The sequence below is a fragment of the Pristiophorus japonicus genome, chromosome 3 (assembly GCF_044704955.1).
Source record: "Pristiophorus japonicus isolate sPriJap1 chromosome 3, sPriJap1.hap1, whole genome shotgun sequence".
Lineage (NCBI taxonomy): Eukaryota > Metazoa > Chordata > Chondrichthyes > Pristiophoridae > Pristiophorus > Pristiophorus japonicus.
The window spans coordinates 54,649,298-54,665,945 of NC_091979.1; the positions used below are offsets into that span (position 1 = coordinate 54,649,298).

At 44.6% G+C, this 16,648-nt stretch overlaps 1 protein-coding gene across 12 annotated transcripts in view; it reads left to right on the forward strand.

Annotated features, from left to right (window-relative positions):
- The window catches only part of gtdc1 (glycosyltransferase-like domain containing 1), a 473,428-nt gene that overhangs the window by 377,116 nt on the left and 79,664 nt on the right, over positions 1-16,648 (forward strand). The window contains exon 8 of one of the 12 annotated variants that reach the window (XM_070875365.1): positions 15,320-15,448. The exons of the other annotated variants lie outside the window; for them this stretch is intronic. Coding sequence (XP_070731466.1) covers positions 15,320-15,386 — 67 coding nt within the window. The 3' untranslated portion in view covers positions 15,387-15,448. Of the gene's footprint in view, positions 1-15,319; positions 15,449-16,648 lie in introns of those variants that run through there. 12 annotated transcript variants of the gene reach the window in all.

Genomic DNA, 16,648 nt, shown 5'->3' on the forward strand with positions numbered 1-16,648 from the left:
TCTCATCGCCGAGTGCATGCAAAAAACAAGCATGCAGAGTGCATGCAGAAAACAAGCGCAGGCAGCGGAAGGAATGCGCGGCAAACCTGTCCCACCCTCCCTTACCCTCAACGACTGTCCCACGTGTGGCAGGGTCTATGGCTCTCGTATTGGACTGTTCAGCCACCTAAGGACTCATTCCAAGAGTGGAAGCAAGTCTTCCTCGATTTCGAGGGACTGCCTATGATGATGATGATGCTTGTGGGTTACAGAGTGGAAAATCGGGCAACATTCCTGCTCTTGATTGCTGTCCAACAAACTATTTTGGAAGTATGCATACATGGATATCAGGTGAGGACGTGATTGGGCTGGGCGGGGCTGGGAAGCCCCCCCCCGCAATTGAATTGTCTACTAGTACTCACTGTAAAGGCACACATCAATCATGGTCATTTAGGAAAGGTACTGGAGGACACCTCGTGCCTGTGGAATCATATCCCAGCAAGAATTTGATGCCTTCAGGAAAGGAGGGGAATTTGTGGGGAGAAAAATTATTGTCAACTTTTATCTAGTGCAATTTACGATTAGACCTATGAGCATGGGAGTAAATATAGTTGTACAGAGTTTTAGTGTGAGGACTTAGCTTTTTATTTTTTTATCAATAATTAATTATTTTCCTGACAACATGGTAATAATAAAGGTCTCAGTTATCCACTTATTTCAAAATACAAATTCACACACATGCATGAAGTAAGGATTCGGGGTGAAGGGCTTAAAGAAGCTTGGTTTAGAAACTGTAGATAGATATTTCCCAGGTGCATTGGTGAAAGACATACAAGAGCCCCAGACATATCAATGCTAAGATTTTTAATGAGTAGGCAATATATAACCGTATTTAAGCCTTAAAAGAATTGGAAGTTGGCGTTCTAGCAGGATTATGGCATTTCATTGCATTTTTTTGAGAGTGTCTTATTTTTCTCTTGGCTTTAGATTCATGGCCATTCTCATTTTCTAACATGATGTACTTTTTCTTTTTCCATTCTGTATATAACTGATCTGGATTTGTGAAGAGAGGGGAGTATTTTCAAGTTTGCAGATGATACTAAGCTAGATGGTGCAGTAAATTGTGAAGAAGAGTGTAGAAAATTACAGAAGGACATTGATTGACTGACTGAAATGATGACAGATGCAATTTAACGGAATGAGATGTGAGATGGTACACTTTAGTTGTAAGAATGGCAGATGGAAATCCCGTTTAAATGGGGAAGCACTGGGAGGGAGGCTGGTAATTAAAAAAGAAGGGATTTAGGCATCCAGGTACATCATCAGTAAGAGCAAAATGCAATCAGAAAAGTAAATAGGATGCTGGGTTTCATCACGATCAAGTAAGTACTGCAGTTGTACAAAGTAGTTGTTAGACCGCATCTAAAATATTGTCCCGGAATTTGCTGAAAGTGCATCTACGGTGTACTTCATTATTGTAGTGCAGAAGTTCTAGGAAATTATGGCATGAATGACTTACGCCATTACTTATGCCAGACGATCATTTCCTGGGACTTTTGCGCCACTCTGTCATTACACCTTGCTGAAAACAGCTAGCGGTAATTATCATAGCACATCCCCATAAAAATCAATGGTGCTCGCGAATGTGCAGCATTTAAGCCATTCTTAACGCCATTGCCACTTAGACTCAAAATTAATGGAGCTGGAGACCTGGCAGTCGTGTGAATTATGGACTTGTATTTGATGAAGCAAGTTGCTGGGATTTGGGAGTCTTTGCTGAGCTCAGCACATCAACTGTTGCCAATTGACCCAAATTGGCATGTAATGAACATTATTGGAAAATGATCTAAACAATCCAGATATTTCCCTTAATCAATAGAAAGCTGTCAACTTAGGGAGTTACCTGGCCCTTTGTGATAAATATTCACGCCTCCTGACTCCATGAATCCAAGCAAAACCTTGATCGCAGTCACTATTATGCAAGAGGCTACTTAAAACCCTGTCCTTAAAGAGACCGTAGTCATCTGTCACCTGACACCTTTGTTTTGTTACTATGTGCGCTATAGGTCATTTGGCCATCCTGTGTGTGCTGGCTCTCTAAAAGATATATCCACTTAGCTCCATTTCCCTATAAGGGGGTGATCTAATTAAGGTGGTTAAAATAATGAATTGAATTGACAAGAGTAGACAAGGAATTATTTTTGAGAATCTCCGAGAACAAAAAGGCATAACAAAAATTTGGAATAAACTGGTTAAAAACAAATGCAAAAAGAATTTCTATATGCTCAGGATTGTGAGAATGTGGAATGTGCTTCACCAAAAAGCATAATATGGCGAATCAATTGAAGTGTCTAAAAGAGAGATAGATACTTAATTGGGAAATAAAATATCAAGGACTATGGAGAAGTGACAGGAAATTGGTATTAAATAAATAGAGCTGCCACTGCTGACAAATTGGCAGAGTAGACTCGATGGACTGAATGGTCACTCCTGTTTCTTTTTGTAAATTCCTTGTATAGTGGTGCTACCTGTTTTGGGGAGACGGTCTCAATGATTTATGGTTCATCACTTGTTAGTAAGTACAACGTCTAACTGGAATATCTTACATGGAACTTGAGACCTCATTTCAAGTTTTCTGCCTCAGAATAGATTAGATGCACTTTCCATAGAATTTTCCAGTAAGAAAATTAGCTGCAAGATTGTTAATTTATGATGTAATTCTTCAGTGTTAAGGTTTTCATGTGTCAATGACATCGACTGCAGTAACATGCAACATCCTCAGTGATCATCACAGTAGACGCAAAGACTGAGTAAATTTACCCCACAGAATGAACAACATAAATTGGAGTGAAAAAAGACAGTGTTTCGATCTAAGATTTCAAATTTCAATTCCAAACCACATGAGCTTCATTATTGTGATTTGTGATGTACCTTTGTATTCACTCCCAGGATTCTATTATTCTGTGTGAATGCTACTTTTATGGTTGTTGCCTTATTCTGAAAATTTAGGTCGTGTAGATAGGTGTGAATCAGGTAGTGAGACACCATCTTACAAGCAAAACAGGTATGACACAACACACAAAGCCAGGGAATCACCTGATGTAGCAGTTCATTCAGAATGCCTCTGTTATATTTATTGAATCTCAACTAAATCCAATCCTACTTGTCAATCAGTATCTGTCTGAATGAATAATAGAGTAAAAAGTCTGAACAAATTAACCGAGTGGGATTTCCTTCAGCGTACAATACCCTCCAAGCAGAAGGGCAGAGCCCAGAAATAAGTTAATTTGTAACATGTTTCTAAGGTTTGCTGTTAGAAATGTTTATCTGAGGCCTCCCGATACAAGTATGGCATCTGCACTCTCAAACCCAGGTGGGATATGTCAAATATTGTCATCCTGTTACATCGAATCTAAAGAACAAAAATAGGCCATTCAGCCCAACTGGTCTATGACGGTGTTTATGCTCCACACAAGCCTCCTCCCAACCCTCTTCATCTAACTCATATTTCTGACCTCTAGATTTGGACTCCCCCACAAATGGAAACATTTTCTCTACATCCATCCAATCAAACCCTTTAATTATCTTAAAGACCTCTATCAGGTCATCCCTCAGCCTCTTCTTTTCTAGAGAAAAGAGTGTCAACCTGTTAACAGCTTTTCCTGATATGTACATCCTCTCAGTGCTGGTATCATCTTTCTCAATCTTCTTTGCACCTTCTCCAATACTTCTATATCCTTTTTATAATATGGAGACCAGAACTGTGGTCTAGCCTTCTTTGACCTCACAAAGGCAGGGAACATAAAAACTGACTGCAAAAGCTTCTATAGATATGTGAAGAGAAAAAGATTAGTGAAGACAAATGTAGGTCACTTGCAGTCAGAATCGGGTGAATTTATAATGGGGAACAAAGAAATGGCAGACCAATTGAACAAATATTTTGGTTCTGTCTTCACTAAGGAAGACACAAATAACCTTTCGGAAATACTAGGGGACAGAGGGTCTAGCAAGAAGGAGGAACTGAAAGAAATCCTTATTAATCAGGAAATTATGTTAGGGAAATTGATGGGATTGAAGGCCGATAAATCCCCGGGGCCTGATAGTCTGCATCCCAAAATACTTAAGGAAGTGGCCCTAGAAATAGTGGATGCATTGGTGGTCATTTTCCAACATTCTATAGACCCTGGATCAGTTCCTATTGATTGGAGAGTAGCTAATGTAACCCCACTTTTTAAAAAAGGAGGCAGAGAGAAAACAGGAATTTATAGACTAGTTAGCCTGACATCGGTAGTGGGGGAAATGTTGGAATCAATTATTAAAGATGTAATAGCAGCGCATTTGTAAAGCAGTGACAGGATCGGTCCAAGTCAGCATGGATTTATGAAAGGGAAATCATGCTTGACAAATCTTCTCGAATTTTTTGAGGATGTAACTAGTAGAGTGGACAAGCGAGAACCAGTAGATGTGGTGTATTTGGACTTTCAGAAGGCTTTTGACAAGGTCCCACACAAGAGATCGGTGTGTAAAATCAAAGCACATGGTATTGCGGGTAATGTATTGACGTGCATGGACAACTGGTTGGCAGACAGGAAGCAAAGAGTAGGAATAAACGGGTCCTTTTCAGAATGGCAGGCAATGACTCGTGGGGTACCGCAAGGTTCAGTGCTGGGACCTCAGCTATTTACAATATACAGTAATGATTTAGACGAAGGAATTGAATGTAATATCTCCAAGTGTGCAGATGACACTAAGCTGGATGGCAGTGAGGAGGATGCTAAGAGGCATAGGTGGACAGCTTAGGTGATTGGGCAAATGCATAGCAGATGCAGTATAATGTACATACATGTGAGGTTATCCATTTTGGTGGCAAAAACAGGAAGGCAGAATATTACCTGAATGGTGACAGATTAGGAAAAGAGGAGGTGCAACGAGACCTGGGTGTCATGGTACATAAGTCATTGAAAGTTGGCATGCAAGTACAACAGGTGGTGAAGAAGGCAAATGGCATGTTGGCCTTCATAGCCAGAGGAATTGAGTATAGGAGCAGGGAGGTCTTACTACAGTTGTACAGGGCCTTGAATAGGCCACACCTTAAATATTGTGTACAGTTTTGGTCTCCTAATCTGAGGAAGGACATTCTTGCTATTGAGGGAGTGCAGCGAAGGTTCATCAGACTGATTCTGGGATGGCAGGACTGACATATGTAGAAAGACTGGATCGACTAGGCTTGCATTCACTGGAATTTAGAAGAATGAGAGGGGATCACATAGAAACATATAAAATTCTGACCGGATTGGACAGGTTAGATGCAGGAAGAATGTTCCCGATGTTGGGGAAGTCCAGAACCAGGGGTCACAGTCTAAGGATAAGGGGTAAGCCATTTAGGACTGAGGTGAGGCGAAACTTCTTCACTCAGAGAATTGTGAACCAGTGGAATTCTCTAACACAGAAAGTTGTTGAGGCTAGTTTGTTAGATATCTTTAAAAGGGAGTTACATATGGCCCTTATGGCTTAAGGGATCAAGGGGTATGGAGAGAAAGCAGGAATGGGGTACTGAAGTTGCATGAGCAGCCATGATCATATTGAATGGTGGTGCAGGCTCGAAGGGCCGAATAGCCTACTTCTGCACCTATTTCTTTGACATTTCAACTGTGAGGGATTATGGAGCATCCTCCTTCGTTTCAGCTGCCCTCAAAAGTTTGTCACCATCCTCCGTCTGCTCCACGATGACATGCAAGCCGTGATCCTGACCAATGGATCCAGAACAGACCCAATTCACGTCCAGAGCAGGGTGAAGCAGGGCTGTGTCTTCACACCAATGCTCTTTTCGATCTTCCTTGCTGCATTGCTACATCTCACTCTTAGCAAGCTCCCTGCCGGAGTGGAGTTAAATTATAGAACAGATGGGAATCTGTTCAACCTCCACCGCCTTCAGGCCAGATCCAAGATCGTCCCATCCTCTGTCATTGAACTACAGTACACAGACGACGCTTGCGTCTGCACATACTCGGAGGCCGAACTCCAAACCATTGTCAACACCTTCACAGAAGTGTACGAGAGCATGGGCCTTACGCTAAACATCCGCAAGACAAAGGTCCTCTACCAACCTGATCCCACCACATAGCACTGCCCCCTGATTATCAAAATCCACGACGAGGCCTTGGACAGCATGGACCATTTTTCATACCTCGGGAGCCTACTGCCAGCAAGAGCAGACAGTGACGATGAGGTCCAACATCAACTTCAGTGTGCCAGCGCAGCCTTTGGTTGCCTGAGGAAGAGAGTGTTTGAAGTCCAGGACCTCAAACCCGGCACCAAGCTTATGGTCTACAGGGCAGTAGTGATACGCGCCCTCATATATGTGGACTATATACAGCAGACACCTCAAAGCGCTGGAGAAGTACCACCAGCGGTGCCTCCGCAAGATCCTGAAAATCCATTGGCAGGACAGATGCACCAACGTCAGTATTCTCGTTCAGGCCAACATCCCCAGCATTGAAACATTGATCACACTCGATCAGCTCCGTTAGGCGGGTCACATTGTCCGCATGCCTGACACGAGACTCTCAATGCCAAGCGCTCTACATAGAGCTCCGATATGGTATGCGAGCCCCAGGTGGGCAGAGGAAACGCTTCAAGGACACCCTCAAAGCCTCCTTGACAAAGTGCAATCTCTCCACCGACTCCTGGGAATCCCTGGGCCAAGTCCACCCAAAGTGGAGGACGAGCATCCGGGAGGGCGCCGAGCACCTCAAGTCCAATCGCCAAGAACAAGCAGAAAACAAACGTAAACAGCAGAAGGAGCGTGCGCCAACTCAGGTTTCCCAACCACCCTTTCCTTCAACCACCGTCTGCCCCACCTGTGACAGAGACTGTAGGTCCTGCATTGGACTCCTCAGTCAGCTGAGAACTCATTTTTGAAGTGGAAACAAGCCATCCTCGACTCCGAGGGACTGCCTATGATGATGATGATGATGGTCTAACTGTTATGTATGTAATAACTTGATAGGCTGAATACTGTAAACTAACACGTACAAACCTGGCTCTGCTTTATTCGGGCCCAAAGTGAATATATTACATGATGGCTTGCCTTTTATGCCTGGGCCGCACACGTGTGTACAACCCAATGACCTCCGACAGTCGCGCCACCTGGTGGCTAGTAACCCCAAGAATACATACATGACAATATCCCCCTTTAAGATATTAGTAACAGTCTCTTTACAAATTGAGACGGTCCGGGGCTTTCCGCTCCCGAGTTGATCGTCTCAGTTCAACTCCAGCCTTGGGCAAGCGTTCTGAGTCTGTTGTGACTGGGGGCTGAGGAGCCGATCTGATGGGAGTGGCAATGACCTTGTCAGGGATTGAAAGTCCAGATTCATTGATGACAACAGAGTCCTATGATGACTGAGGTTAGGTTGGTTGGTCATTGATTGTGTCTTCCTCAGACTGTTCTGGTTCATCCGTGTGCTGCAGCTTTATCTGATCAACATGTTTCCTGCATGTTTGCCCATTCTTGAGCTTGACAATAAACTCTCTGTTACCTTCCTTGGCTGTAACAGTGCTGGCGATCCACTTGGGTCCTTGACCATAATTTAGTACATACACAGGATCGTTAACAGAAATGTCGCGTGACACAGCAGCGCGATCAAGATACCACTGCTGACTTTGACGTCTGTATTCAACATGATTGTTCAAGTCAGGGTGGCCAAGAGAGAGTCTGATCTTGAGACCTCTCCATCAATAGTTCAGCAGGGGGGACCCCGGTAAGCGTGTGGAGTCTTGTCCTGTAACTAAGCAATATGCATGACAAGCGAGTCTGCAGTGAACCTTGAGTTACACGTTTCATACTCTGCTTGATGGTTTGGACAGCATGTTCTGCTTGACCATTAGGTGCGGATTTGAATGGTGCTGACCTTACATGTTTGATACCATTGAGTTTCATGGGCCCCAAGTTTCCACACGTGGCGAAAAAGGCGCCCCTCAGAGCTGGGCGCCTGTTTTTCGCGCCGAAAACGGCGTCTGAAAAAAAACGCGGTATTCTCGAGCTCCTTGCAGCTCGATGTCTGCTTGGTGCGGCGCACAGGGGGCGGAGCCTACCACTCGTGCCGATTTTGTAAGTAGGAGGGGGCGGGTACAAATTAAATGAGTTTTTTTGGTGCCGGCAACCCTGCGCGTGCACGTTGGAGCGTTCGCGCACGCGCAGTCTGAAGTAAACATTGGCACTTGGCCATTTTTAAAAGTGCTGCAGAAAAAGTGAAAATTTGTTTATTGAACCCTTGCAAAGGCTTGCATTTTAATTTTCTTGATATTTCTGTGTGTGAGGGAGTGCTTTTAGCAGCACTGCTGAATAAATCACCTGCTGAATTAATGTTGGCTCTTTAACCAGTGTTACTGCAGCAACTGTGCATTTTAATTCAGCCTTTACAACTCGTTACCGTTTCAATCTCCACCACTCATTCTGTAATTAAAGATAGACTGTGATAAACGGGACACATGCACTTGTTTGAGACTATTCAAATTCTTTGTAGCTGTTCAATTTTAAAAATTTTTTAATAAAACCGCATTGCCCTTCCATGATCAGCACTGAGGCTGCTTGCTGCTTCTTGCCCCTGCCGTCGGGACCGACGCCACGGCACCGCTGCCTCAAGCACTGAGGCTGCTTGCTGCTTCTTGCCCCTGCCGTCGGGACCGACGCCACACCGCTTGCTGAAAGGCCTGCCTGAAGCACTTTCACACAGGTAGGAACATGGTTTATTTAATCTTTTCTTTGCTTATAAATTTTTATTCAGGTTGGATTTATTTGTATAATATTTGTATAAGTATAACTAAGGATTGATTGTAGAATTTAATGACTTCCCTTCCCCCCCCTCCCCCGCCACCTCGTTCTGGACGCCTAATTTGTAACCTGCGCCTGATTTTTTAATGTGTAGACAAGGTTTTTTCAAGCGTTCAAAAATCTTCACTTGCTCCATTCTAAGTTAGTTTGGAGTACGTTTTCACTGTGGAGACTTTCAAATCAGGCATCAGTGGCCGGACACGCCCCCTTTTGAAAAAAAAATTCTGTTCAAAAGTGAAACTGTTCTACCTGACTAAAACTGCAGAAAACTTAAATGTGGAGAATTGCGATTTCTAAGATACTCCGTTCTCCACCAGTTGCTCCTAAAAATCAGGAGCAAATCATGTGGAAACTTGGGGCCATGAACTCTTGAAACTCCAGACTAGTGAAGCAAGGTCTGTTGTCGCTTACAACGATGTCGGGCAGACCATGAGTGGCAAACATGACATGAAGGCTCTCAATGGTAGCTGTGGATATACTGGATGACATGATTATACACTATATCCACTTGGAATATGCATCCACCACAACTAAAAACATCTTTCCCAGGAAGGGACCTGCAAAGTTGATGTGGATCCTGGACCGGGGTTTGGATGGCCACGACCACAGACTCAGCGGCGATTCTGCTGGTACTTTACTTAACTGCATGCAAGTGTTGCACTGATGCACACGTAATTCCAGATCAGAATCAATACCAGGCCACCATACATGAGACCTGGCAATGGCTTTCATCATGACAATACTGGGATGAGTGCTATGTAGATCATGTACAAATTTCTCTCTGCCTTTCTTAGGCATAACAACACGATTGCCCCACAGTAAACAATCTGACTGAATGGATAGTTCGTCTTGTAAAGTTTGGTCTCATTACCCATTTGCTTGGGTATGACAGACCAATCACCACTAAGGACACAACGTTTCACAACCGATAATATCGGGTCCTTTCTGGTCCAGGTCTTAACTTGTTGAGCAGTGACAGGGGTTCCTTCATTTTCAAAAGCATCCATGACTAACAGTATGTCTGCAGATTGTGGCGTCTCCACTTCCAGGTGTGGGCAACGGCAGACGGCTCAGTGCATCGGCACAATTCTCGGTACCAGATCGAATAACATAGTCATAGGCAGATAATGTCAGTGCCCACTTCTGGATGCGGGACGATACATTGGTATTGATACCTTTGTTTTCCGAAAACAATGAAATGAGTGGCTTGTGATCTGTTTCCAGTTCAAACCGAAGACCAAACAGGTACTGGTGCATCTTTTTAACCCCATACACACAGGCTAATGCTTCTTTTTCTCCATGCTGTAGGCTCTTTCCGCCTTTGACAAACTTTTAGAAGCATACGCAACAGGTTGTAGTTTACCCGACTCATTAACTTGTTGGAGCACGCAACCAACTCCATATGACGAAGCATCACAGGTCAATACTAGACGCTTACATGGATCATAATGTACCAGCAGCTTGTTAGAGCAAAGCAGATTAGTAGCTTTCTCAAAAGCTCTGCCTTGAGACACACCGCAAACCCAGTTGTTGTCTTTTCTTAGCAGCATGTGCAGTGGCTCTAATAAAGTGGTCAATCTAGGTAGGAAATTACTGAAGTAGTTGAGTAGACCAAAGAACAAATGCAGCTCCTTCACATTCTGAGGCTTGGATGCATTTTAGATGGCCTTGGTTTTCGAGTCTGTAGGCCTGATGCCGTCAGCAGCAATTTTTCTCCCCAGGAATTCGACTTCCGGTGCCATGAAGACGCACTTCGAACGTTTCAGTCTGAGTCCCACTTTGTCCAGACGATATAGAACCTCTTCCAGGTTGTTCAGATGTTCGGCGGTGTCACAACCTGTGACACTATGTCATCTTTGAACACGACGGTTCTAGGGACGGACTTCAGTAGACTCTCCATGTTCCTCTGAAATATGGCTGCAGCCGAGCGAATTCCGAAAGGACACCTGTTGTAGATAAACAGTCCTTTATGAGTGTTGATGCACGTAAATTTCTTCGACATCTCGACCAGCTCCTGTGTCATGTAGGCCGGCATCAGATCCAGTTTAGTGAACGACTTCCCCCCGGCTAGCGTTTCAAACAGGTCATCAGCCTTCGGTAACGGATATTGATCCTGTTTCGAAACTCGGTTGATTGTAACCTTGTAATCCCCACAAATCCTGACAGTGCCATCATTCTTCAACACAGGAACAATGGGGCTGGCCCATTCGTTAAATTCGAACGGTGATATGACCCCTTCACACTGGAGTCTGTCCAGTTCGATTTCGACCTTCTCCCTCATCATGTATGGAACCGCCCGAGCTTTATGATGGATGGGTCTTGCATCCGAGTCCACGTGGATCTGCACCTTGGCTCCCGTGAATTTGCCGATGCCTTGTTCAAACAGCGAGGGGAACTTGCTCAGCACTTGAGCACATGGAGTATCATCCTCCGACGACAATGCTTTAATATCATTCCAATTCCATTTGATTTTTTCGAGCCAATTCCTGACGAACAGCGTTGGACTATTGCCTGGAACAATCCATAATGGTAAATCATGAACCGCACCATCATACGACACTTTGATTACTGCACTGCCAATCACCGTTATGAGTTCTTTAGTGTACATACGCAACTTGGCATTGAGTGGACTCAGCTTAGGCCTCACAGCCTTAGTGTCCCACAGCTTGTCGAATGTCCTTTGGCTCATTATTGATTGACTCGCACCCGTGTCCAATTCCATCGGTACCGACACATCGTTAAGTTTCACATTAATCATTATCGGTTGGCTCTTTGTTATGAGCGAATACAGTCCATACACTTCCTCCTCTACTTTCTTGGAGGATTGCATATCTGGATCCGCACTATTCTGTTCATCATCCTCCACGTGGTCTGTCGCAGCACGCTTGCTCAGTTGCAGACACATGCGCTGGAGATGCCCCAGTCTCGAACAGCCTTTACAAATGTACTGTTTAAACCGACACTGATGAGGCCGATGATTGCCCCCAGAACGCCAACATAGTAAAATCAGATTCATTCCTGTTGCCAGACTTTGGGCAATCACAGGTTTCGCATACGCAGTCGAGTAGGGCCTGCCATACGCAGCTCTGCTGAACAACGATACAGTCTTGTTCACAGTACTTGCCGAGTTCCGATTTTACGATGATATCTGCTTTAAGTTTTTGTTTGTCATCATGCATGCCTGGGCAATCGTGATGGCCTTGCTCAAATCCAGCATCTCCGCCGCCAGTAGCTACACAGGATCACATCGTGGTTGATGCCGATTATAAAGAAGTCCCGCAGCATGTCTCCCAACGCGTTTTCGAACTTACACGGTCCAGCTAGACGTCTTCGGTCGGCAACGAATTCCGACACATCCTGGCCCTCAGAACGAACGTGCTTGTAGAATCGATATCGTGAGATGATGATGCCGCCTTCCGGTTTGAGATGGTCATGTACCAGAGTGCACACTTCTTCATAGTCCTTGTCCGTTGGACTAGCAAGCGAGAGAAGATTCTTTGAGTCCATAGATTTTCGGACAGCAAAACGTGAGGAAGACCACCCTGCGCCTAACCGCATCCGTGGGTTCCTTCATTTTGTTGGCCACGAAGTACTAGTCCAAGCGAGCTACAAAATCTGCCCAGTCCTCTCCCTCCACGAATCTCTCCAGAATTCCAATTGTGCTCATTTTTGCATGCGAAGGTTCTTAAGTTACCTCGTCGTCAAATGTTATGTATGTAATAACTCAATAGACTGAATACTGTAAACTAACACAGGTATGAACCTGGCTCTGCTTTATTCGGGCCCCAAAGTGATTACATTACATGATGGCTTGCCTATTATACCTGGGCACAAGTGTGTACAGCCCAATGACCTCCGACAGTCGCGCCACCTGGTGGCTAGTAACCCCAAGCATACATACATGACACTAACCAAGGTTCAATACAAGTTTAACATAACTTCTCTGCTTTTCAATTCTATCCCTCTAGAAATGAACTCCAGTGCTTGGTTTGCTTTTTTATGGCCATATTAACCTGCGTTTTAGTGATTTGGCAATGTGTACTATTAAATCCCTTTTATGCTCTACCACATTTAGATTCCTATTATCTAAGCAGTATGTGACCTTTATTCTTCCGACCTAAATACACCATCTCACACTCATCTATATAGAACTTGATTTGCCAATTGCATGCACATTCTGCAAGTTTATTAATATTGCATTCTTCCTTTGCTTTAATTACACTCCCCAATTTGGTGTGGTCCACAAATTTTGAAAATGTGCTTCTTATTCCTGAGTCCAAATCGTTAATGTAAATTGTGAACAACTGTTACTGGTGTTCACTGGTATTTTCATACTCCAGAGGGATAAATTTGGCTTAAAAAGCTTAGCGTAGACAAACTGTATTGCACCCCTCTGCCTCTAATGAGACCACCAAACAGGTGGCACAATGCTGGAGCAGCATACGACTTCAGTCTAACACTTGAAGCTGGCACAGTTTCTGATAAATCAATGGCATATCACAATATCATAGTGCATGTTTTGAAATTGCCTGTTCTTTCTGAAGTAAGTCCAGTCCTCCTGTGGGCTGCTAGATTTATGACAGTAAGTACATTGAAGCTTAATGCAACCAGAATAAATGGGATACACATTCTGGGTATTCTAATTTCCTCATGAATACCGAGTGCCATGTCGCATGTACAGGCACCTATCTGCAATAACAGGTTTCAAGGAAACCAGAGTTATGCTGATGGGGGTAAATATCACACTGCCGGTGCAAGCGAGATGGCCTCTGATATGTTAACTCACACTGGCATCCATAATATAGCAACGAGGCAAGGTGAAGTAATGGTGGCACTGTTGATGATTATTAGCACAGTCCCATTACTGGACATTTCCAAATACATCTCCTGCGAGCTGATACGTTGTCTGCCCAATATTACATTTTTAAGTTAATTTGGAGTTTCACAATTAGCGCCTAAGAGCTGGGAGCATGCCAACCCACATTTCTACACCAACCATTTACTAATTGGCCCATTGCAGTAGGTTGGCTGTCTTCTATCTGTGAGACTAAATGTGGGTTGCTGGCATCAAAGAAAATTTGTGATTTCTTCGAATTATTATGAAAATAAAGGAACAGCTTCCCACCGCACCCCCTCCCCCGCACCCCCTGAGACAGGCACAGAGAAGGTAGCTATGGGCTTATGCAAGGGGAATTCAAACCTGGGACAGTAGTTTGAGAGTTGGAAGGCAGTTGAGTGATGGGTTGGGGTAGGGATTGTTTGGGGGCAAAGACCCTGAGGGGAGAGAAATGAAAGAGGCAGCAACTGGGTGATTGGAGAGTACGAGCAAAGAGAAGAAAAAATGGAGATAGAAGTAACGGGTTGAGATTTGGAGTGGCAGCCAAAATGTACACTGGGAAATCAGGTTACGTAGGCATGGCAAAAATTAGGTGAGACATGTGCTAGTTGTAAAGAATGTGAGAAAGTTCAAGTTTAAGGTCCTGTTGTGGAAAGAGATTAACTTGTCGCTTGGGTGGAGTGAGCTTGGAGCATGAACGAACAAATGTCCAGGTTCGGAGACAGTTGTGGAGTGGGAGTGAATCCAGGATTTGTTCGAGGGGCAGAGTATCAGTAGGTGCAGTGGAAAATGGAAAGCCGAAGACAATGGAGAGTCGACTATGAGCCAGTAAAGGTTGATCCAGAAGTCTAGCAGAGGTAAGTTGTGACCTCGGTGTTAGCAGTGCACACCAGCAGATCCATTATACTAGCAGAGTAGTAAGGGACAGTGGGAATGAAACTCAAGGACCGAGAGCAATGAAGCCTCGGACAGCGAACAGTAAATCCATGTGGTCAGTGCAGGTGAGGCAGCTGGACCGAGGAACAGCTGTAGAGAGGTGAGGAGCAGCAGTAAGAGCTTGAGAAGCCAGTGCAACCCAGACCAGTGAAGGATGATAGGGAAGTTTTGAAGGATGAGCGGCGAAATGGACTTGAGTGTGGATTTCTGTCCAGGACCCAACATAGTAGCAGAGTAAAGCTGAGAGTCCAGAAGTACATTGAAGTGATAGGTTTTTCACTTTAGCAATATCTCTATTGAAGTTATATGCCACACTTTTCTAGAGAGGAACTTGAGCACTATGGTTGCATTAACAAATAAAAGTGCTGTACTATCAAACCAGTCTGGCTGCACAGACATTGAACCATAACAGAATCACTATGGCCATGAAATTATGCTGAGCAATAAAAGTGTGGATAGATTTGCTTGAAATTCTTTGTCCATTATTTTAGCAGGCACTAAAATAAATGGGTTAACGTCCCTGCTGAAATAGCAGACATAGTGATTTCATGAGACCCTGTAATTTCAGGGTCAATAGAGGTTAGTCAAATATGTATTTACTGTGATGCAGCAATATTGTGCAATATTTATACGTAATGTAAAGCAGGAACAATAATGGATTTCTGGGAGTGATTTCAAGGCACCAGGCTGCTTCTGTGGCTCAGATAGTCTGTGTTTCTTTTCTTCTCCAGAGACCTGAGCACATATTCTCGGCTGACACCTCAGGGCAGTTCTGAGGGACCACTGTCTTTCAGATGAGACGTTAAACCAAGGCCCTGTCTGCCCTCTCAGGTGGATGTAAAAGATCCCACACACTATTTTGAAGAAGATCATCATCATAGGCAGTCCCTCAGAATCGAGGAAGACTTGCTTCCACTTTAAAAGTGAGTTCTCAGGTGACTGTACAGTCCAGTGCAGGAATTACAGTCTCTAACAGGTGGGGCAGACAGTGGTTGAAGGAATGGTGGGTGGGGAGCCTGGTTTACCGCAGTCTGTGCTTGGTTTTTGCATGCTCTCGGGGACGGGACTCAAGTTGCTCAGCGCCCTCCCGCAAGCTCTTCCTCCACTTTGGGCGGTCTTGGGCCAGGGATTCCCAGGTGCCGGTGGGGATGTTGCACTTTATCAAGGATGTTTTGAGGCTGTCCTTGAAACTTTTCCTCTGCCTACCTGGGGCTCACTTGCCGTATAGGAGTTCCAAGTAGAGCGCTTGCTTAGGGAGTCTCATGTCAGGCATGCGGACGATGTGGCCCGCCCAATGAACCACAGTACGCGGACAACGCTTGCGTCTGTGCACATTCAGAGGTCGCACTGCAAGCCATTGTCAACACCTTCAGGGCGTATAAAAGCATAGGCCTTATGCTAAACATTTGTAAGGCAAAGGGCCTCCACCAACCTGACCCCGCCACCACAGCACTGTCCCCCGATCATCAAAATCCACGGCGTGGCATTGAACAAAGTGGACCATTTTCCATATCTTGGGAGCCTGCTATCAGCAAGACATCGATGACTAGGTCCAACACCGCCTCCAGTGTACCAGCGCAGCCTTCGGTTGCCTGAGGAAGAGAGTGTTTGAAGACCAGGACCTCAATTCTGATACCAAGTTTATAATCTACAGGGAAGTAGTGATACCCTCCCTCTTATGTGGCTCAGAGACATGGACTATATACAGCAAATATCTCAAAGCGCTGGAGAAGTACCACCAATGCTGCCTCCACAAGATCCTGAAATCCACTGGGAGGATAGATGCACCTACGTCGGTGTTTTAGCTCAGGCCAACATCCCCAGCATTGAAGCACTGACCGCACTCGACACACTCAAAGAAGAGCAGGGGAGATCTCCCTGGTGTCCTGGCCAATATTTATCCCTTAACCAGCATCACTAAAATAAGATTATCTGGTTATTAGTGCATTGCTGTTTGTGGGATTTTGCAGCGTGCAAATTGGCTGCTGCGTTTCCTACATTGCAACAGTGACTACCCTTTAAAAGTACTTTATTGGCTGTAACATACTTTGGGACATCCT